At 36.1% G+C, this 22019-nt stretch overlaps 2 protein-coding genes across 2 annotated transcripts; both read left to right on the top strand.

Annotated features, from left to right (window-relative positions):
- The first annotated feature begins 3843 nt into the window (after positions 1–3843).
- On the top strand, positions 3844–5324 carry ARD4 (RmlC-like cupins superfamily protein). The gene is made up of 4 exons (XM_088960552.1): positions 3844–4140; positions 4284–4371; positions 4498–4832; positions 4925–5324. The coding sequence occupies exons 1-4, from the start codon at positions 4129–4131 to the stop codon at positions 5051–5053; spliced, it is 564 nt and encodes a 187-aa protein (XP_088816678.1). The 5' UTR covers positions 3844–4128; the 3' UTR covers positions 5054–5324.
- A 3638-nt stretch (positions 5325–8962) lies between these two features.
- LOC148879132 (acireductone dioxygenase 2) lies at positions 8963–18456 on the top strand. The gene is made up of 7 exons (XM_088960556.1): positions 8963–9020; positions 13899–14010; positions 14101–14195; positions 14349–14463; positions 14546–14670; positions 17944–18014; positions 18111–18456. Exons 1-7 carry the CDS (start codon positions 9003–9005, stop codon positions 18175–18177), a joined length of 603 nt encoding a protein of 200 aa, XP_088816682.1. The 5' UTR covers positions 8963–9002; the 3' UTR covers positions 18178–18456.
- Positions 18457–22019: the final 3563 nt, after the last annotated feature.

The raw sequence follows: 22019 nt of genomic DNA, 5'->3' as shown, positions 1-22019 counted from the left end.
TAATTTTAGTAAATTATTTAATTAAAAAATATTAATTTATTTAATTACGAATTTTACTATGTTGAAAGTAGGGACGAATTTGAGTCGAGTCGAGCCGAATACTTGGCTATTTGAGCTCGGCTCACAGGAATAGTATCAGGCTCGAGCTTGAGCTCGGCTCAGTGCATTAGCTTGCAAGTTTGAGCTCAACTATAAGCCAAGTTTTTTTTGAAAAATAAAAATTATATGTATAAAATATATTTTTTTTTATTTTTTAGACAAAAAATTAAGAATATAAAAATTATTTACTATTATACATAAAAATAAAAAAATATATATATTAATAAAAATATTATTATATATATATAATTATTTATTATATATATGTATGTATATTTATTATGTATGTATGTATATATAATAAAAATTATTTATTTAATACTAGGCTCGCGAGCCTCATGAGTCGAGCTTCACTGAGCTTTGAGCTCGACTCGATTAGCAAACGAGCCTATATATCATGCTCGAATTTGACTCGAAGATCGATTTAAATCGAGCTAAGCCGAGCTTGAATAGCTCGTGAAAGGCTCGGCTCATGGCCACCCCTAGTTGAAAGTAATTATGTTTTTTTATTCATTAATATTTTCAGTAGTTTTAAACTTTTAATAAATTTTAAAATAAATACCATATTTATTAATAGAGAATGTTGAATATATTTTTTGAAAATTTCTAAAATTACAAATTTTCTGAAAATCACTAAAAATTTACTGAAATTTAAAATAATTACTTAAAATTTATTTTGAAATTATTTTAAAGTAATTACAAAAAATTAAAATAAATACTGAAAATAATTATTTTAAAATGATTACTGAAATTTAATATTATCATTTTGAAATCATTATAGAATAATTACAGAAATTTTAAAATAAATACCATATTTATTCGTTATGGTATTTATTTAATTAATAGTATTTATTTAATTAATTAACAATCTTCTCTTTGGACCCAATTAGATGTATAATATATATATCATGATTTTAGGAATCCAACCCAATATAATAGGAAACCAATCCCTATATAGTAGGAAACCTTCCCACCTTTCAAACTCTCTCTATCCGAATATAGTAGGAAGTCTTTCCACATTTGAAACTCTACAGTCTATTCTCTCTATTTATTTTCTACTCGATACAATAAGAAATCTTTCTACAATTGAGTTACAACTTTATCTAATGTTCAGTTACAATAATCTTGTTTCGTTCCCATAACGTCTTTTCACTCTGTTGTACTCTTTCCTTCTCTTTATCTTTCCTGCTCTCTTTCAACAGTTGATTGACAGAAGGTGGCCGGGTAAATCCAATGGAGGGAAGACGTGCCATAGCTGATGCTACATTTGCATTTGGTCCATTGCATTCTGTCATCTTATTCTTATGTTCTGTGGAGCACAAGTTAGGATATATTTCATTTTATTCTTTTAAAAGGTTTTCTGAAAAAGTTTTACAAAAGATTTGGAAGTTCTTGGGGTTAATTTTTCTTAGTGCCATTAGAAGGTCAGTATTTTTATTTATTTATTTATTTATTTTCATGATCTTCTGTTTTTTTAGGTAGGTCATGCTAGGATCAAAGAGAGGTTAGTTAAATTAAATTAACTTGAGTACCTTAATTAATTTACTTCATTAGCTTAATTAAATTAAGTTAATTAGTTAAAGCTAATTAATTAGTAGTTAGTTAACTTTGTGTACGCTTAACCAGAGTATTTAATAATTTACTTTTATTGGTTAAAGCAGTAATTTATTAATTAAGTTTCTTCCATATAAAATTATATATAAAAATGATACAAATTAATAAAAATATTTTAATAATTTTTATTAATACAGGACTTTTTTATTTAAAAAGAAAGTAAATACAAATTAATACATGTTTAATTTTGGTTTCAAAATTAAATCTTATAATTTGATAATGATACTACATTTTTTTATAAAATTAAAAAAGTAATAAAATTATTAGTTTTACATTCAATTATTATTAATTTAAAATCCTTTAATCCATTTAAAATAATAAAAACTAGTACTAAATAAAAATTTAGTAAAAGTTAAAACAATGTAATAAAAATAAAAACTAATACAATTAATAATGTCATAATCCTTTTTTTTGGGGTACAACTTGGGTGGGTTGAGTCGAATTAAGGGTCAACCCAATCCTAAGTCTCAAACCTCGAGTTTAGGTTTGGCCCAACTTAATGTTAAGCTCAAGTTTACCAACCTAGGCACAATTTCTACCCTACCCAATAGGTACCCACCCCCAACGGAGTGGGTTTTTGCTTGAAGGATGGGTTTTGGGATTCTATAACCCGTACATTACGAGTAGGGTATGGTATTAGGCTAAACTCGACCCTCTGATCCCCAACCCACATATTGTTGGAAAGCATATAAACTTTTGTATACTAGGTGTTGAATTTAATAATATTTTGATTTTGATGTGAATGATAATTGATAGCTTATGTTTTTTTTTTTTACATCTTAATCAAATATTTGAAAACTTTGTTGTTTATTTATGTTACTTTACTTATTTATTAGTTATATATAATAAGAAATAATAGGAAATCAGATGTGGGTTCTAAACCCTATCACCACTATCCTTGAATGTGGGGTTGAGGAGGGTTTTACATTTTTATTTGTGGGGAGGGTTTGAATTCTTAAAATCCAACCCACTATGGGTTTTGTTGTAGGTACGGTTTGGGAGGTTTAGGGAGGCAAGTAGAGCCTAAAATTTACAAAACCCTTCTTGAACCTACTCAGCTACCATCCCTACTTGGGCTAGGCTTGGACTTGGGCATATCTATCTTTGTAGCTTAATTTCCATGTAAAATAGATTGATAATATATAGACATGTATAACATAAAATGTTGGGCAGACTTAGATTGCATCAGATCAGTACCCAAGGCCTCAACCTAAGCCTATCCAAGTTTAGTTAGGCCTAAGCTTTTTGGCCCAAGTCCAACATGAAGTTCAAAAACTCAAGCCCAACGTATGCAAAAATTTTGATTGAATAGGATTGGGGTTGGATTGGATCCACCCAACTTTCACCCTTAGCTCCTTTTGCTTCAAATTATTTTAACAAGATGTATGGATCCCGCTAGTGTAAATGAAATCATACAGGGAATGTTGACATCACATCTCTGCCCCACAATGCCCCACAACACATCCTTGTCCTGTATTGAAAACATCTCTCGATGATAGTACCAATCCCAATGATGTCATCATCGGGAGATATTCCCAATACAAGGTGGGGATGTGTTGTGGGGCAGCTCCTTGTGGGGCGGAGATGTGAACTCGGGAATGTTTGGTTCTCTGGCCATTTTTTGCACATATTCGCAATCTCGTACTCATTATACTGGCAACACCCGTAAAAATCTAATGTAGGCATTTTCTCGAAAAACCCCATCGAATAAATGTCAATGGAAGCAAATAAAAAATATATATATGGATAAGGAGCTAAAAATATATAAAGTCAGAAAGACATTGTACCAGAATGGAAAGCTTTGATCAAAGTTCGCTAGTGAATTTTACACTCTGTTTGAAAAGAGTACAAATAAAAATATATATAATATAAATATATATAAAATAATATAAAATATAAGGTTTTGCAATGGTAAGCCTTAATAAATTCAGAAAGTACGATATAAACCCTGGTTTTTGATATCCACTGCAGATACATCCATGCCCGCCCCTAAATTGACATCAATTCCAAATTGACACCTATCAAATTGTGACCTATGCTGAACCGTCATTCCCCCTGATTTACACTTTTATGGTACCGGTTGATTGGTGATAAATTTTTTTCGGACATAATTTCTTTTCGGTATCATAGTTGAACCTGAACCAAACGCAATCATAGATGGAGACAAACATGATATTTGACGTGCTGCTGTAACATACACGCCACAAATCAGCAGCAAACAATTTCACCGTCCACGTGGTTGAATAAGCTCGCATTGAATATTCGAGATCCGATTCTTCAATTCTTATCTGGCTTTGCATTCACCCTCCCTGGTTGGTACTTTCTGCTCTGGATCGACCACTGACCAGTGACCACACCCAGCCCCAAGTTCAGTGTTCCGAGACTTCAGTCGACACGACACTAGTCGAAAAGACGATGGCGATCGAGGTGAGTGCCGTTCTTATATTTCGAACTCGTATTGATTCCAATACACCATCTGTCGTCTTTACAAATTTGTGTATTATTAAGAATTCGGAAACGAAATCAACGTGAGAATCCAGATTGTGATTGATCATTGATGATTTCTTTAGGCATGGTACATGGAGCAGAACGACGAGGATCAAAGACTCCCTCATCATCGAAACCCAAAAGAGTCGGTCTCCTTAAGCAAGCTTGCAGGTACAGTTTTGTTCTTTCTTTCTAGGGTCTCCTTCATCTGAATATATGAATGATTCTCTGTTTGATGGATGTGTTTCCCCTCTCTAGGCTCTCTCTAGCTCTAATTTTTCTTTTGAACGATTGCAGAGGTGGGAGTGTTATACTGGCATTTGAACCCAAAAGATTACGAGAACGATGAGGAATTGAAGAAGATTAGAAAAAGCAGGGGTTATAACTACATGGACCTTCTGGATTTATGCCCAGAGAAAATGCCCAACTACGAGGAGAAGCTGAAGAACTTCTACACAGAGCACATCCACGCCGACGAGGAGATACGTTACTGTTTGGAAGGCAGTGGGTACTTCGATGTGAGGGACAAGGACGACCGTTGGATTCGCATCTGGATCAAGGAGGGTGATATGATCGTTTTGCCTGCTGGCATCTACCATCGCTTCACCCTTGACACCTGTAACTACGTTAAGGTAGGTTTAAACTACTAGAACAAAATTTATTACAACCATTGGTTGGTTCAGTTTTATTAATCAGATGGGATGGGTTTGCACTTTTTGCACAGTTGATGAGGTTGTTCGTGGGAGAACCAGTGTGGACAGCGTACAACCGACCACAGGAGGATCATCCGGCTAGGAAGGAGTATATCAAGAGCCTGACGGAGAAGGTGGATATGGCAGTAGAGGCCCACTAGCATATCTACTGGGCCTACTTTGTTTAATCTCTGGACTGAAGACTCTGATACTACCAGTATTTTATCAGTAAATGTAATTCTACTGCTATGTTACGTTCTTCAATACAACTAAATCATAAATGTATCCCTGGACCTGGATTCCCAATAAAGTCCCCAGCATGGCTAATATGATTCTATAAGAAGTAATGTGTTGCAGGTTGTTATTACACAATCGATCTATCTATTTATTATCTATCTATCATGAAATAGAGGCATCTCTTTAGCTTGTAAATGATTTTGAGAGTAACTTTGGTTTCTACATCCATGGGGTTTGCAATTCTCGGTTTGGCTATATGGATCAAAGGGGAAAAGGTCTTGTTTGTTTAGAACTCAAAAATACTCCATTCCTCTTTCTCTACGATTTTGAAGATGAAGAAATGGAAAATTGGTAATCGAATTAAGAAAATAACTTATGTGTTTAGTTTTGTGGTTGTTTATAGATGAGTGTTTCTCAAATAAACACTTTTATTGAAATGTGTCACTTTAAAGTTTATTTTATTTACTTTTTTATTTTTTGTTTGATTGAGCGTTTAAGGTAACACCCCATAAACTCATTTGTCACCTCAGTTTACAATTTTTTTTTTTTTCATTTTTTTCTATTTGGTTGGGACATTTCAATCAATGCCCCATAAATAATCCAATATGACAGTGTTTAGCTATGTTGGAGCGCCATCATGCTCATCTAACAGTGTAGAGTGAAATTGAGATTCAACGGTCGATTCTATGTACAAATCACATCCAACAGCTCATAACTGGTGTCCTAACACTAACAGCGATAGAATGATGAACATTGGATAGGGGTTAGTTAGATCTGCAATGCATCGGATCATTTCTTAGCCCTTTCACGTAAGATGTCACATCGGTTCAGCATTTTGACATTTCTCTCAATAGTTTATACACATAAATCTAAGCATTTTTATTTTTAAAAGTTTATTTAATAAACATTAAAACTAAACAGTGATTCATGTTCAATAAACTCCAATGCTTAATGGCGGTTTTAATGGAAATTAGTGAGAGAGATTTTATATGAGAATGCAGAGGGCAGCGAAGAGGAAACATTTATTAGAGGCTGGAGGTGGGCAAGAATCATTATTGAACTTTATTTGGCTTTCTTCACATAAGACGGTAGTGTGGCGACAAGTATTGGGGGTCTTCAAAAGTTGCATGGGAGGCTTGTCAAACAGGGTTCAGATGCTTACAAAGTCTTATATTTGGTTTTATGGTTCGGAGCAAATTGGGCCGGTCTACCTAATGCTTCGACCAATCGAAATTATGGGAAAAACTACCCAAAATATCGAATATATGAACACAATAGAAGTGAAAGCCATCAAGTTTACAATCTAGAAAGAAATGAGTTAAAAGGGTCGCAAGATATAACAATGAATATGGCACTTAAAATATAAACAGAATAGCGAAAACAAGTTTTATGTGCATAAGGGTGCTTGTCATTTCAAAACATCAATTTTTATCTATTTAGGGTTGAAACTTGCATTGAATTGGTCCGAATTCAACCGAAAACTCAGTTTAGATTAAAGTTAGGGTTGAGAAATATGAAACCAAATTAACTTCACACTGGATTAGGGTTGGGGCTTGTGCAATCCAACTCAACTTGATCTATATTTATATATGTATGGACATTACCGGAAAGATATTACATCGGATAAACTTACAGTCAATCAACCAGTATTAATATTCATCAAATTCATTCATAAGGTGGTTTGATTGGTCAAATCTTTTCTCATACCATATCTCCGGTATCATAGATTTTAAGTTTTTGTAGCAGGAAAAAATTTCTAACATATCATAACTAATGTACTCCCACTTTGAGTCTAATAAGAGGTCGGGACACATCAAAGATTGAGGAACCCCCAAGTATGTTGTATAGAGATGTTGATGATACCAGTGTTTGTGACCTACTGTTGATCCACTCGGTCAAACCATTTAAGTTGTCACTTGGTGTGAGAAGGTTGATTCGGTTTTATTTCAAATCCAGAATTTTGTAAAATGCCAATGACTTTGGTAAAAAACTGTCGATCCAAACAACCAACTGATGGACCATTCAAACCATAAATGGATGATGAATCACGGTTCAGATAAATTAAATAAGTATTAAATATTTAAATAATCATAATAATATTTTATAATATAAAAAGAAATAAAAAAAAAAAATCAAAGACAAGGAGGGAAGAGATAAATAGTACTTACCGATGAACAGCAACATCAATAGCCGTGGTAACAACGTACAATAACGGCAATAACTCACCCCTCTTTCTTCTCCTCTTTCTTGGTTTCTTTTTCTTTTTCTTTTATCTTATAAAATATTTTCTTTAACTCAAACCAACGTTCCCTTCTAAAGGTCATATATTAATTTAATTAGCTCTAGTTGATCAGTTCAACCTGAACCGTCAAACCTGTGAACCAGCATATTCAAACAAAAAACCAGGTTGACCTCTAGTTTGGATTTTAAAAACATTGGACAATACAATAAGGTTGAGTTTTATTGCAGTCATTTTCACTACTATAATTGCATGGTAATGCAAATGGAGTGAGTATAAATTTTAATTTCCTCTTGCTTTCATATTTGACCTTGACATGTTTGTTTCTAAAAAAGTAAAATGGGAAGCAACTCGATCACCTTATATCTAAGAGAATAGAGATAGAAGTAGGATTATTTGGTTAGGAATGAGGTAAGAAAGAAAGGAAGAAAGTTCAAAGTTTGCATCAGTTTTTAAGATGCACAAACAAAAGCGAGCTCATCAAAATTCAAGCTCAAAACCTTGATATACCAAGTTGGTAACTTTGAGAGTCTCAAATCTGAGTGGGTTTCTGATTTTTCCTTTTATTATTATTATATTTATACGCATTGGTCTCTCGACCAAATTTGCAGGTTGGTATACGTAGCAATTAATTCATAAAATACCGAAACCCAGATCTTAGTTATATCCGAAAGGATTCTTCTTTCATGAATTGTTTAATTGGTTTTGCCCAAGTAAGGTGGCCCTGTTTGTTGGAATCTTTGCGGAAAGAAGCCATAGTTGGAGTACTGGATGTCACTATTTAAGACTGAGACCTCAGAAGGTGTGGAGGATATTGTAGGCCATTGGAGATGTCGCCTTTTCCTACACCTTCATCCCGTCCTTGTTGAGATACAGGCACAAGCCAATCTTCTAGCGTATCGATTTTCTTAGAAGAAATAGAAAATTGGTGCAAAATAGATCTGTATTTTTTTTTTTTTGGGTAAAAGCTTATAAGATCAGTAAAATCATAGATTTCTGAACCAGATAAATATCTTAAAAGTCACTAGAATCTTTGTAGTTTGTAGGACCACTGGACCAGTAGTAATTAAGGAGTGGGTAAATCGGAAGTCTGTGAAATCGAATAGAAGAAAAGAAAAGCTAAATTAACTTAATAACTATTGGAGATTTGTAGAAACCTTAATTCAATTTGTTTTCCAAATTTGAAGAAAAATGAACGATAAATTTTTTTTTTCCTATTAACAGATATTGACGATTTGTGTGATAATTTTAAGTAAATTTTGAAACGGTAATGTAAGTTTCACAGTGTATTTACTTCAAACATACGTGTAATTTAAGTATTTTACTCTATTTTGACTTTTAAACCCAATTAATTACTGGCACAGGGTCACAGGCAGCCTTTACAGTGACGAAATTCTCTAAAAGAAAATGACAAAAGAAACCCCCAATGATCATTTTTTTTATAGATTCCGTGTCCATTAACCATTTAACCTGGACGGCTTTTTCTTTATGTAGCGTTTCAACTGAAAAGGGTAGTTCTGACTTTTTCACAGGTATCTTTAATCCCCCCGTCCCACCCTCTTGTTTAAAGGGCCTTGCGTTTTCCTGAAGTTTTGGCGATTACAGAGGAAGAGGAAGGCAGACATCTAGCAGAGATGGGCATCGCATGCCAGGTGAGCTTGTCAAGCTTCGCCCGCCCTCCGGCACAAACTAGTGACTATCTGATTAAATATCTTGTTCTTTTTTATGCTATACTAATTACTCCTCTTCACGCTTTGTTGTTTTTTCTTCTGGGTTATCTGATGGGCTATAAAATCAATTCGATAGATTGTGAAGTTGGCTAGATATCATTCGATTATTTGATAAAACTATCTTTTACTCGGAAGTTTCATTTCAATTACGTTTCCCCTTTATTTTTCCTGTTGTTGCGGTATCCAATTGTGCCCCATAAATCACATTATCTCTTTTAGTTTTTATACAATTATCTTGTGTGATGTTTATTTTTTCCAATACAATTCATTTTATATGCCTCTGCAGAAAGCGTTTTGAAAATTTTGGAATCCACTTTGACTCGTTTGATTCACGTGGTTTTGCTTGAACTCGTATAGTTTCATCGGTTTTTCTGGTTTGGCCAAATTTGTTAACGTGGTTCTTGGAATTGAGTACCTTTTGTTGGACATGAATGAAGAATTGTACTGTAATTCAAAAAAATAGAAATTAAACGTGAAAATAATGAAAAGAGAGGGGAAGCTTCTTCCAGTGGTGGTGATGGTAGTAAAACCTTGCTGAATGCTGGAAGGTGTATCACATTGGATTGGTAATATTTGATGGTTTTAACATTCTATTTTGAATAGCTAATTGTAAAGACATCATTCAAATATTAACCATGCAATCCCAGCGTGGACAGAGAAAAAAATATATTTTATTTGTTCCTTGGTGAATGGAGCAAAATAACAATTGATCTGAAGTTGTGTTTTCGATGCATGAAACATCTAACTGGATCTCTATCCTTAGCCGTCCCTGTTTTATATGTATATAATTATGTAAACACTACACATATATACATTTTGTGTGTGTGTGTGTGTGTGTGTGCATGCACGCATGTATTGAAAAGGAATGTTCTATATAAGCTAGTATAAATCAGTCACTATTTACAAAATACTTGCCTCTTTTGATAGATTAAAGCTTATGCTAGAGGCTGGAGTATGAAATCTTTGAGTTTTAAATTTTAATCCATGTAGACTAGGCTCTTCTCCTTATGTACATGTAGTTACACATTAACTTTAAGGAAATAAAAATGGAAAAAAGAAAAGAAAAGAAGACATAAATTGTTGCATGTATGTCAACATTCTGTAATATTTTGAAGCACTTGTCATAAAGAGGAAATCTTCTGTCCTTGTTACCTGCCTTATAAGGTAAATATGCAAATAACGGAATAACAAGTATCTTCTGATCTGCATTTGTTGTTGGTATGTATGCACATGCATTTAAATCAAGTCAAATGCAAAGTAGGCTGATGTTGGGAGGCCAACTATAAGTGGAGCCCTTTTTTTTATGAATTATAAGCGGAGGCCTTTCAAGGTTATCTTTTGCTTTTTTTTTTAATTATTTGATATATTTCATTAAACTGAGAACATAGACGACTATGGATTAGTGTTGGCTTTAGAGCAGTAATCCAAAAGAGGAAGTTCAACTATACTAAAATTTCCTAGATTGATGATACTATCACCCAAAACAGAAAGCAGAAAACAGAGAAGGAAAAATGTGGTAGAGAATAAGGTGGTTAAGTGAAAAAATTACTATCCAATCCTGACCTTCAGATTGGAATGTCACAAATTAAAGTGAGAGTTGATAGTGACTTGGCATCATAGAAGATGGGTCTCACTCAAAGAGCAATAAATATTGCAAAGAGAAAAATGATTCTTCGTTTAAAATTGAAATGAAGGAGGATATGCCTTTTAGAGATCTGACTGGGATCCTCTTATTGGAAAGACTTTATAAAACAACTAATGCAGATAAATAACATATAAAACATCTAGGGAATTTGGCTTCATGCTAACTCTTATATGTCATTTCTTATTAAAGACATGAAATCTTGTAAGGAGTTGATGGTGTCTCTGTTATGGGGCCCGGGAATAGGATCTCGTCACGGGTCGGTCCATGGGGAAAACCTCCTGTTTTCCCTTGTTCCTCACTGCTCTTGATGAACCTATCTTGGCCGCCCTAATGGTAATTTGTCCAAGAGATCACCAACTCTCCTTACTCTCTTCTTGACTGAATATTTGATGCCTTTATTCACTAATAGTGGTTCCTTAAATAAGAGATTACAAGAGTCTTGTTCTTAGGGAGACTCCTTGTTGAATAGGGAGACCTCCAGCTTTATCATGATAAGATAAGACTAATAAGATAAGATAAGTCTCTCTTAATCCTAATCTGATAAGATAAGGCAACCTAATAAGATAAGATAATCTAATCTACTAACTTAATAAGATAAGATAAGAATAACAAGATAGTCTAATCTAATATGCCGAATGGATAAAACTGTTGTTGCCGAATTGGATAGGATGAGAACACCGGATCATTGCTGCTGCTGCTCCCAATACGCGTCCACATCATTCTCCCCTCCTGGACTACGAGCTTGTCCTCAAGCTCGAATTCAGGATGGGTGTATTGAAACACAGTCAAAGGAATCCCGAATAGGTGGAATGACTTCGCCTTCCTAGATCGGGTTCCAGTGAAGAGGGTTCATCCTCATCTTCCTCTTGTTTCACCAGGAGGCAGAAAAGTCTCTTGCACTTGTGCCCTGCTGAGTAGATTTCATCACAATTAAAACATTGCCCCCTCGCCCTGCGTTCCACCATCTCAGCCCTGGACAAGTGCTTAATAGGGGGTGCAACGGCGCTGCTCCCCACACTGGATGCTGATCTGGAATTGTTGCTCGTTTGTGACTTCCGTTCTTGGCTGGCTGCTGAATATAGAGCCATTCCGAGTGGTTCCGAGGATGCCCATGCTGATGGAGGTCGCCCCATAGTGAAGGTTCCACAGCTGAGTTATAGCTTGCGTTCGAAGGCACGAGCTATATTCATGGTTGTGACCAGGTTGGGGGGGTGTTGCATCTCCACGTCCACCCTCAAGGGTTCTGCTAACCCTGCGGTGAACATGTCTACCTGCTGGTCCGGTCGTACCGAAGCTGCTAGCAAGGAGGGTCTGGAATTGGCGCTGGTATTCAGCCACCGTTCCCGTCTGTTTGAGGTTGATCAGTTCACATAAGGGGTTGCTTGTCAGTGGAGGCCCAAACCTAAGAAGGCAGTAGGATTTGAACTGGGTCCAACTAAGCCCGGGTTCTTCCTGTTCCAATCGATAGAACCAGAGTTGCACTTCCTCTGTTAGGTGAAAGGTGGCTAGGCTTACCTTGTCTCGGTTGTCTGTCCGTTGATTGCGAAAAAATTGCTCGCACCGGTACAACCAACCCAAGGGATCTCCGTTGCCGTTGTACGACGGAAATTCCAACCTGTTGTACCTGGGAATGACCGCGGCCCCCTGGTTGACGATCTGCTGCTCGCCGAAAGACTCCGACAGATCCGGTCAGCGGCCGCTAGTGGCTGTCTCCCCTTCTGTGTTCCTCTCCTTGCCATAAAGGAATAACTCCATCAAACGCCATAGCTCCCTGACTTCGTCCTTGATTTCCCGTACTTCCAAGCTGGTCTCCACAAGCCGATGCTCGAGTTCGTGGACCCTGGACAGCAGCTGCTCCAGATCACCCATGACGCCTTGCTCTGATACCAAAATGTTATGGGCCCGGGAATAGGATCTCGTCACGGGTCGGTCCACGGGGAAAAACTCCTATTTTCCTCCCCTTCCTAGCTGAACCTATCTTGGCGTCCTAGAGGGTGATTTGTCCAAGAGATCACCGAACTCTCCTTTTACTCTCTTTCTTGACTGGAAATTTGATATCCTTATTCAATAATTTCAGCTCCTTAAATAGGAGATTACAAGAGTCATGTTCTTAGGGAGACTCCTTGCTGAATAGGGAGACCTCCAGCTTTATCTTGATAAGATAAGACTGATAAGATAAGATAAGTCTTTCTTAATCCTAATCTAATAAGATAAGTCTCTCTTAATCCTAATCTGATAAGATAAGGCAACCTAATAAGATAAGATAATCTAATCTACTAACTTAATAAGATAAGATAAGAATAACAAGATAGTCTAATCTAATCTGCCGAATGGATAAAACTGTTGCTGCCGAATTGGATAGGATGAGAACACCGGATCATTGCTGCTGCTGCTCCCAATACATGTCCACATCAGTCTCACTATCATAGGAGAAAAGAATGTTGCAAAGGTAAAAATTTTATTCTTTATTGAAAATGGAAATTAGTGAAATGAAATTTGTCGATGTGACTACGTATCCTTTGGGGAAGATTTCACTAACCTTTTAAGCTAGATAAAGGAAATCCTAAAATCAAAAGAAACTGCAAAACATCTTGGGAATCTAGCTCCATGCCAACAGTTAACTATTTCTCCTGCCTTGAGACATGGAGTCTTATAGGTATGGGCGCAAACATGTTGATCTAAAGGCCCAAATCTCCATCCAATTGGTGCATGAAGTTATGAATAAAGGTTCCTTTTTGCCTTCCTGCTTGTCTGCATAATGCAGGCTTGGTGATACAAGACCAAGATGTTATTTTCCTTTTCTAAGACAGAAACTCAGGTAATGCTGATGATGGGTTGATGATACTGTGTTGTAGTGCATTTATATACCATGAGAAAGGGTTATATTACATGGGAGGTCCATTAGGCAAAGATCAGTGTTCCATTCTACTTATTAAAACTGACTTCCTTTAAGACAACTTTTTTGTTGGAACCATGATCAAGGATCAGACCTTTTTCTATCTCTGTAATTACACATACGGATATACATATTCTCATAACGTTAGATTCTTAGCTGAAGCCCAGGATTTTCTTGAATCAAACTATATTCCTTCTTAAAAGTAAATGCAGAAAAAATATACTTATTTGGATTTCTTTTCCCTGTCTGTTGCCCACAGGATGGTAGGGACGAAGTCATCCAAGCATGGTACATGGATGATAGTAATGAAGACCAGAGACTCCCCCATCACAAGGATCCTAAGGAATTTGTGTCCTTGGACCAACTTGCTGGTAATGGACAAAGCAGTTTATTATTGCATTACCTCACTTAGTGGATGAAGGTTTGAATCAACCTGCTGAGAAGTTATGCTGACTCTGCAGAACTAGGTGTACTGAGTTGGCGTTTGGATGCTGACAACTATGAAACTGATGAGGATTTGAAGAAGATTCGTGAGTCACGTGGATATTCCTACGTGGTTTGTCATATATATCATATGTTTTTCTTTAGCTTAAATTTTTTGTTGCATGAATGCTGCAGAGATTTACATTTCTTATACCAATTATACAGTACAGCAATAGAAAGTATGTAGATAATATGCTCTTGCTTTTGTTGTTTTTCTAAATGACAGGACTTCTGCGAGGTCTGCCCGGAAAAGCTGCCAAATTATGAGGAGAAGATAAAAAGCTTTTTTGAGGAACATCTCCACACCGATGAGGAAATCCGCTACTGTGTGGCAGGAAGTGGTATAAATTGTTTAAACTTTGGTTCTGCATCTACAACACTCCCCATGACATCCAATTCATTCCTTATAACTTTGTGGTGAAGGTTATTTTGATGTAAGGGACAGAAATGACCAGTGGATTCGTGTATGGGTGAAGAAAGGAGGAATGATTGTCTTACCTGCTGGAATTTACCACCGTTTTACATTGGATAGTAACAATTACATCAAGGTATTGAAACTTTCTGTTATTTGTTTTCCTCTACTACCACAATTAATGCTTGCCTGATGAGTATAGCTTGTATGACCTGATAAACTGGAATGCTGGATGTCATTTTTCTAAACAATCAGAAGTAGACAGCATTGGTGGAGATTTGTCTGCTTGATTAGATAACTCTTGAGCATGAAATGTTGAAAACCTCATATTATAGGTTGAATTTTCCAAGAGAAGTAGATAAACAAGTCTGACATAACTGTGGTCTCATTCACATTATCCAGATCAGTGTTTTAAAAGGCATGGGAAGTGCTCCCAAAACGCCCTGAGGCATATGCCAGAGGCGCTGACACCTTAGAGGCATATGCCTCATGTGCTTTCATGAGGCGTGTTAGAGGCGTACGTCTCATGTGCCTCATGCACACCTTATATAAAAAGACTGAAAAAAAAAAGAAAAAAGAAAAGAAGGAAAGGAAAAGAAATGAAAGGGAAGGGAAAGAAAAAGAAATTAAGAGAAGAAAAAAAAAAGAGAGAAACGCAAGGCAAGGGAAGAAAAGATAAGGGAAAAGAAAGTGGTCTGCCCCTGTCTCCTTTGGCTGGGGGGCTTTGCCCCCCGAACCCCCCCCCCCCCCTCTTTTTTTGCATTTTTATTCTTCTTAATATAAAAGATTTTTATTAAAAATAATAAAAAATAAATTGAGATCCCCCTCCTTTTTCTTCCTCTTGACCCCCTCCTCTTAAGGAAGCTTATGCCTCTGTTCTGAACTACACCTCACTCCTCTAGGTAGTGGAATGCCTCTGCATTTTAAAACATTAGTCCAGATAATATCACTCATATGAAATTTCCAAAATAATACTAGAATGCTACTGAATAAATGTAGAAAGAAAAGTAAAAGGAGAGATTGGATTTCTTGCACTCAGATGGGCGTGTGCAGGGGTGCACTTCCAATCAAAACTGAACACATGTTTACTTAAGCACCCCATGCACATGTGCAGAGAAAATTAAAGGGTAATTTTTCCGCTAGTTTTTTCATAAAATAATTTTTGAAACAAACAAAAAGAAAAAGTGAAAAATAGGCAAGCCAAAACCCAGTTCAAACGGAGGTATCTCAACCAAAGAGACTGGAAGACGCCATTAACGATTGCAGGAAACTCTTGCTTTTGCAAGAAATTATTTTGTTTCTTCACCATTTCTTCCTCTTTGGACGACCCTCTCGTTCTTGTTTTCCCCTCCCCTCTCTCACACTCCTCGCCTCTAGCTCTCAAACCCTACAAGATGACAGAATTTTTGGAACCTTCGTTTCGTGTACAACCTCATTCTACCTTAATGAATCTTTCCTAGACAAATCCCAATCTGAGACCGGCAAAAATCTACTTTGGGTCATTAAGCTAGACAAAAATTCCATTTCAAGGGTTCCAGAACTGATCACTGGAATTGGTTGCTTCCAGATAAAAAATCTTAGAATATCGACAGAATTTTCAAGCTCTACTTATATATTTTAAAAAATAATTTATTGCAAACGGTTTACTCCCCTTGTCAAAGCTTAAAAAAGAAAGAGTTTCCTGCAATTGTTAATGGCATTTGTAGGGTTTTTCTTCATTTTTTTTAGTTTCAAAAATTTTATGTTAAATCGTACCATTTAGTTTTCTATACATGCGACTGGGGTCCCCACATGTGAACTATGATGTGTTTGATTTTGATTGGAAGAACAGCCCTGCACGCACCTATCCGAGTGCGACAAATCCGGTCTCGTAAAAGGAACCTAACTCCCCTGTCTTTTCATCTCTCTCAATCAACATGCATAGAACAGCTCAATAGTATGTAGTTTTGTTTAGGAGGATGAGGCCAAATATGGACTTTTTGCAAATACATGTGCACCCTCTCAGGTTCATCTTTTGCTACTAATACTACAACTTTTCAGTTATCTTTTCTTTTTTTCTAAAAGAAATAGACATTAGGTTCTAGTCTTGTCCAAGGTTTAATATAATGTAGAAGGCCTCCATGGACAAAAGAGAGCATTTGCAGATATGTGGTGTTGGATGGGTGATAGATGCCATGAATGGTCCTAGGTGTAAAGGTAAAGGAATGAAAGGGATAGTACTATGAGGAATGTTCAAAATACCGATACGCCAGTAGGGGTGTATCGGGTGAATCGATACTCATTTTTTTTGTTTTTTTTGTTTTTTTTTGCAACCAGTTCAGGGGGACTGGTTTAGGGCTCCTCCACCCTCTGAACCGGTCAGACCCCGATACACCCACCGTAGGGGCGTATCGGAGGGGTTTTAGAATGATACGTATCAGCCGATACAGGCCGATATGTGTCGATACTTTGAACCTTGACTATGAGTGGTTATGGAGTAGGTCAGTTACTGGGGGATCCGAGAGAATCTAGTAACTGGGTGGGATTGGGATATTGTACGACTGGTTTTCTTCTGCAAGAAAAAACCACTTGATTCTGAATGAGGTTGGAAATAAATGCTATCTTCTAATGACCAATTGGCCAGTGAGGGAGAAATAGAATTTAAGGCTGCAAATGGATATAGGCAGATGCGAATTTGATTTGTTTACATCTGAATTCGTATCTGATAATATCCATCAGATATCTAGCAGATTCGAACCTGAGCCTGGACTGACTGAACCTGAAACTTTACACGGCTCAGCTGGGACCCCCTAAGTTTTTCCATTTTTCAGGCTGGGCGTAGGCCTAGCCTTTGGGTAACTCGGAGCCCAGACTGATCCTACCCTGTTCCTGACCCAACCTGAATCCGGCCTGATTATACATGCATATAAAATATACAATAGTTCCTATCTAATGGTTTAAGTTACTGATATGAATAAGGTTTAACTTAAAGTTATTTTTTTATCCTTTGTGCCCAATAAGCCCGTCTGAGCCTGAGCCCAGCCAAGTGTCAAATTTTAGTTAGGCTGGGATTGGTTGGGTAGATCAGGCTTGACCCCAGCCCCCAAGTTCGATCCAGACTTGGACATAGGACTGGGCCTGGTTTGACCTTAAATTAGGCCCATTCTATCCATGTTGCACCCCCTATGTAGCAAGACTGTCATTCAAAACTCCTTTTGATGTGCGGACACTGGGTCTGGGTGGCAAAAGGATTTTACAATGTTAATGTTTCTGAGTATTGATTTTTATCACCAGCTCCAACTGTCCAAATAATTTTGCAAAAAAAAAATTGCCCAAATAATTAATGTATGTTTGTGCCTGTATGGAACTTGCGAAACTCATCCTTGAGAAAGCTATCGATGTTCTTACATTACACGATGTATTCTTGTAGGCAATGCGACTCTTTGTAGGGGATCCGGTCTGGACTCCGTACAATCGCCCTCATGATGATCTTCCTGCAAGGTAATGTTCCTGGAGAGTTCTACTTCTACTTGCCATTTTGTTGCCGATATGAATGTCTCACTCATCCGTTTCTGGCTTAAAATCTTATGCTTTCAGGAAGGAGTATCTTGAAGCTTTCGTGAACAAGGAGCTCGGCAACCGTGCTGTTGATGCTGCTGCCTGAAATCTGATTGTCCTTCCTACACTTTTATAATAATTAACATAATAAAAATATGATGAGTATATAGGATGTGGCTTGCTGTGCTCATGAGTTGATACCAACAGTACTTATTGTTTATATACAATATCGTGCGTGTATGTACAGCCTTGCTCCGATACTCCAATGCTGGTCTATTTCAGTCGACAATTTGTAGGATTTGGTTAAAAAAAGGTAGCTTGATGTATGTTATCTTTTATGCTGAATACATAATTGGAGAATGGAGATGGATCTTTTAACTTCAAATGTCAGTATATCGCAATGTGAAATTCAATCAAATAGAGATGAATAAGCTACAAAAATAAGGTATAAATTTGTTAGGTTGATTGACCACAGATCTTGTAGGTGCAGCTTCACCGATGTCTAAAGGTTCACGAGCTGAGGGTTCTAGACCTGTCCAAGTTTGATCCACGTAGGCATCAGAAAAGATGATAAAAGCAGCATTCCTGATTCTTTAAACTTTAAACTACTTGCATTTGAGTCATTGTAAGTTGAGTCCTTATTTATTTATTTCATGGGCTTATTCTCCCTCCAAAACTTCTGTTTACATTAAACAAGTATAGGATAAGTTTAGAAAATCTTGAAGGATGATTATTCCTAGGGGTGTTCATTATAAGGTTTAAACTGTAAAACCAAACCGAATCAAACTGAATTTGCAGTTTAGTTCGGTTTACACCTAACAGTTTGGTTCGGTTTGGTAGTTTTTTAAATTATGGTTTATGGTTTTGGTTTGATTTATTAGATTTCATAAACCGAACTAAACCGTAAACTGAAATTTTATATATGCATATTATGTAAATATATAAATATAATATGAATATACAATGTATAAATATTGTATATAATATAGTATATCTAAATTAAATGCATAAAATTATAAATATATAATAAACTCTATTTTATAATAAAATAAAAGTTTTAAGTTTTAATTTTTAAGGAAGCTATTTGGGCTTTCTAATTGGACTAAGCCCAATAGAATCATAGAATGGTTCAAGTCCCCAAATCTTATTAGAAACCGCACCAAACCGTAATAAAATGGTATGGTCTTATTTGATTTCCATACCAAAATGGTTTGATTAGGTTTAGAAACTTCTCAAACCATAATTTACTGGTTGGGTTTGAGATCTTCTCCAAACCGGACCATGAACACCCCTAATTATCCCAACCCTACTGCGAAAATATAGCTAGTTTCAAAAACAAAAAGTATGTTGGCTTTAAGGCGGTGTTCGGAACTATGTATATCACGAGATTTGGTCTTGTTCAGTTGGGTGTGGATGGGATCGATCCATGCCACACCCCAATATAGCATGGACTGGTCCCGTCCACACCCTAAAATATCGTAAACGGTAAAAAATTTTGGTTTAGTCCCTTCCACGGTTTGTTGATTCTGTACCCTGAAAGCTTCTCCACCGCCTCTGCACCCTGCCCGCTAAAGCTTCTCCGCCACCCACCCATCCTGCCCACTGAAGTTTCTTCGCCTCTGCAACTCTCCACCGGTAAGTTTCTTTCCACTCATTGTTTCTCTATTTCACATTATCATTTCTCTGTTTCTCTCTTTCTGTTTCGCATAGATTCATACAACCTGATGAATGTTAGCTCATTTCTGCAGACAAATAATGTTAGCTCATTTTTTTTTTCCACTCATTGTTTCTCTATTTCACATTATCATTTCTCTGTTTCTCTCTTTCTGTTTCGCATAGATTCATACAAACTGATGAATGTTAGTTCATTTCTCTCCACCCGCTAGTATGAATGTTAGCTCAGGAAAAACAGGCATCTGCTATAAAACCTGTGTTCTTTCCTCCTGTCCTCTCCTCCATCCATTGTTCTTCCTTACACTTATTGAGAGCTGATTATCCGGCACATTTTGTATTCCTTGTCTATCACCTCATTTGTTTGATATTTTCCCGTCTGAGGCATCTTTTGATACTTTCCCTTGTATCAGTCAACATGAAACCTGCATCATGAGAATTAATTAAATCTTGAAGACGTTTGCAATCTTCAACCACACTACTTTCTTCTTGAGCTGTCACCAGGTGTCCAGGCATTGGTATAGCCATTACAATGCCTTAAGCTTCCTACAAAGTACAGCATAGATGCATGGATTGAGAAATAAACACCCTTCCAAATGTTGGATAGGTCTACAAAGATTGACAAGCTAAAGAAAATCACCATTGCTGGAAATATTTGCTTGAGACTTCTAGTTGTTGCCAAGGCTTTGAAATCACCACTATTGAGGCAATCATTGAAGTATACAGAGACTGCCTTAATGGATTAGACATAGCCACCCCACTGTCAAGTAGTATAATTTTCCGGACACCCCAAGCCTGCAGGTGGACAATTTACCTACTGCCTTTTGAATACTCACCACAAGCATACGAGCAATCTATCACCCAAGTGTCCCTGCTCCAAAGAGAAGGCACCTGGTAGTTGACAAGATGTTTAGGTTTAAAGATGGAAAAGCATGCCATCTCATAAGTTTTAATTTTTATAAAATTTAATATTTTATTAATAAAATAATGTTTTTAAAATATTTAATATTTTTTTTAATTTCTTAATTATTTTACTATTGTTTTATAAAAAAATAATATTTATTGGTTACTATTAATTCATTGATGCATTTTTTAAACATTTATCATACAAAATGTAAAAATTAGATATTTATGATTAACTATGTATATTATTCATAAAATGTACATGAGATACATAGAATCAAAAAAGTGTGGTGTGAACTGGTCCACACCACGCTACAAAATGCCACTATGGGTGTGGACTAGCCCAGTCCGCATAGTTTGTTCACAATTCAGAACAGTTGTGGACTGTGGTGTGGTTTGGATTGGTCCCTGCCACAAGTGTGATGTGGACCAATCCGCACTCATTCTCATCCACACTATAGAACACCCCTTAAATCTCAAGCTGACATAGCTTTGACTCTCCAAGTATACTTGTTATGACTTGGAGATGTATTACCATCAAAAACCTATTGGTGATGATTTTCGCATCAAAATTCTCTCAGCATTTGAATATGCTTATCCTATCAAATTGTTGTCGCCTTGTGAAGGTAGTTTTCCAAATTTTGCACCACATATAATAAGTTCATTGATGTTAATGAAGCCCTCAGTGGAATAGCCAAGGCATTAAAATTCTCCTTAGGAGCATTTGATAACAGTTGAAGTTGTTTGAACTGAACAACTTTTTTTGCTTTTTAGTAGATGCTAGTGGGAAAGCCCCTGCAAAAAAATTAAAAATGCCATTTTGAGATACAATTTTACACTTATTTGGAGATACAATAATAAGTTGGGTTATGTTTTAAATAAATAAATAAATATAATTGTATTATTATGAATAATAAACAAACACGTAGAACCAGTCTTGAACCGATTATTTAATTGGGATCAAATCATAGACCTCGTTATATTGAAATCAATAGTCAAAATAATACTAATTTATTTTTATGTTAATAAGTTAAACATTTTTACCTAATATTATTTATTTATTATTTATCAAATTTACTATTTCAAACATGAAACATGATAAAAAATACAAGAAAGATAAAAAATTATATATTTCATGAAATGTTTGATTCCAGACTTGAATCAATTTTGGACAAGTAAAAATGAGAATCAATCCAATAATTAATCAAGACAAAATCATGGAACCAAAACCGTTATAATTATATTCAATCAATTTAGCTCCATCAGGATAGACCCAACCCATTTGGTTTAGCCCTATTTTTTCTTAAACAAATTAAATAAATAAATATATAAAAGTCTATTGGGATGGGACTAGTATAGGCTATCTCAAACCAG

This window comes from Nelumbo lutea, chromosome 1 (assembly GCF_056320005.1).
Source record: "Nelumbo lutea isolate HS-2025 chromosome 1, American lotus-T2T, whole genome shotgun sequence".
NCBI classification, from domain to species: domain Eukaryota; kingdom Viridiplantae; phylum Streptophyta; class Magnoliopsida; order Proteales; family Nelumbonaceae; genus Nelumbo; species Nelumbo lutea.
The sequence above is the reverse complement of the archived record's forward strand: the minus strand, read 5'-3'. Positions and strand labels throughout refer to the sequence as shown.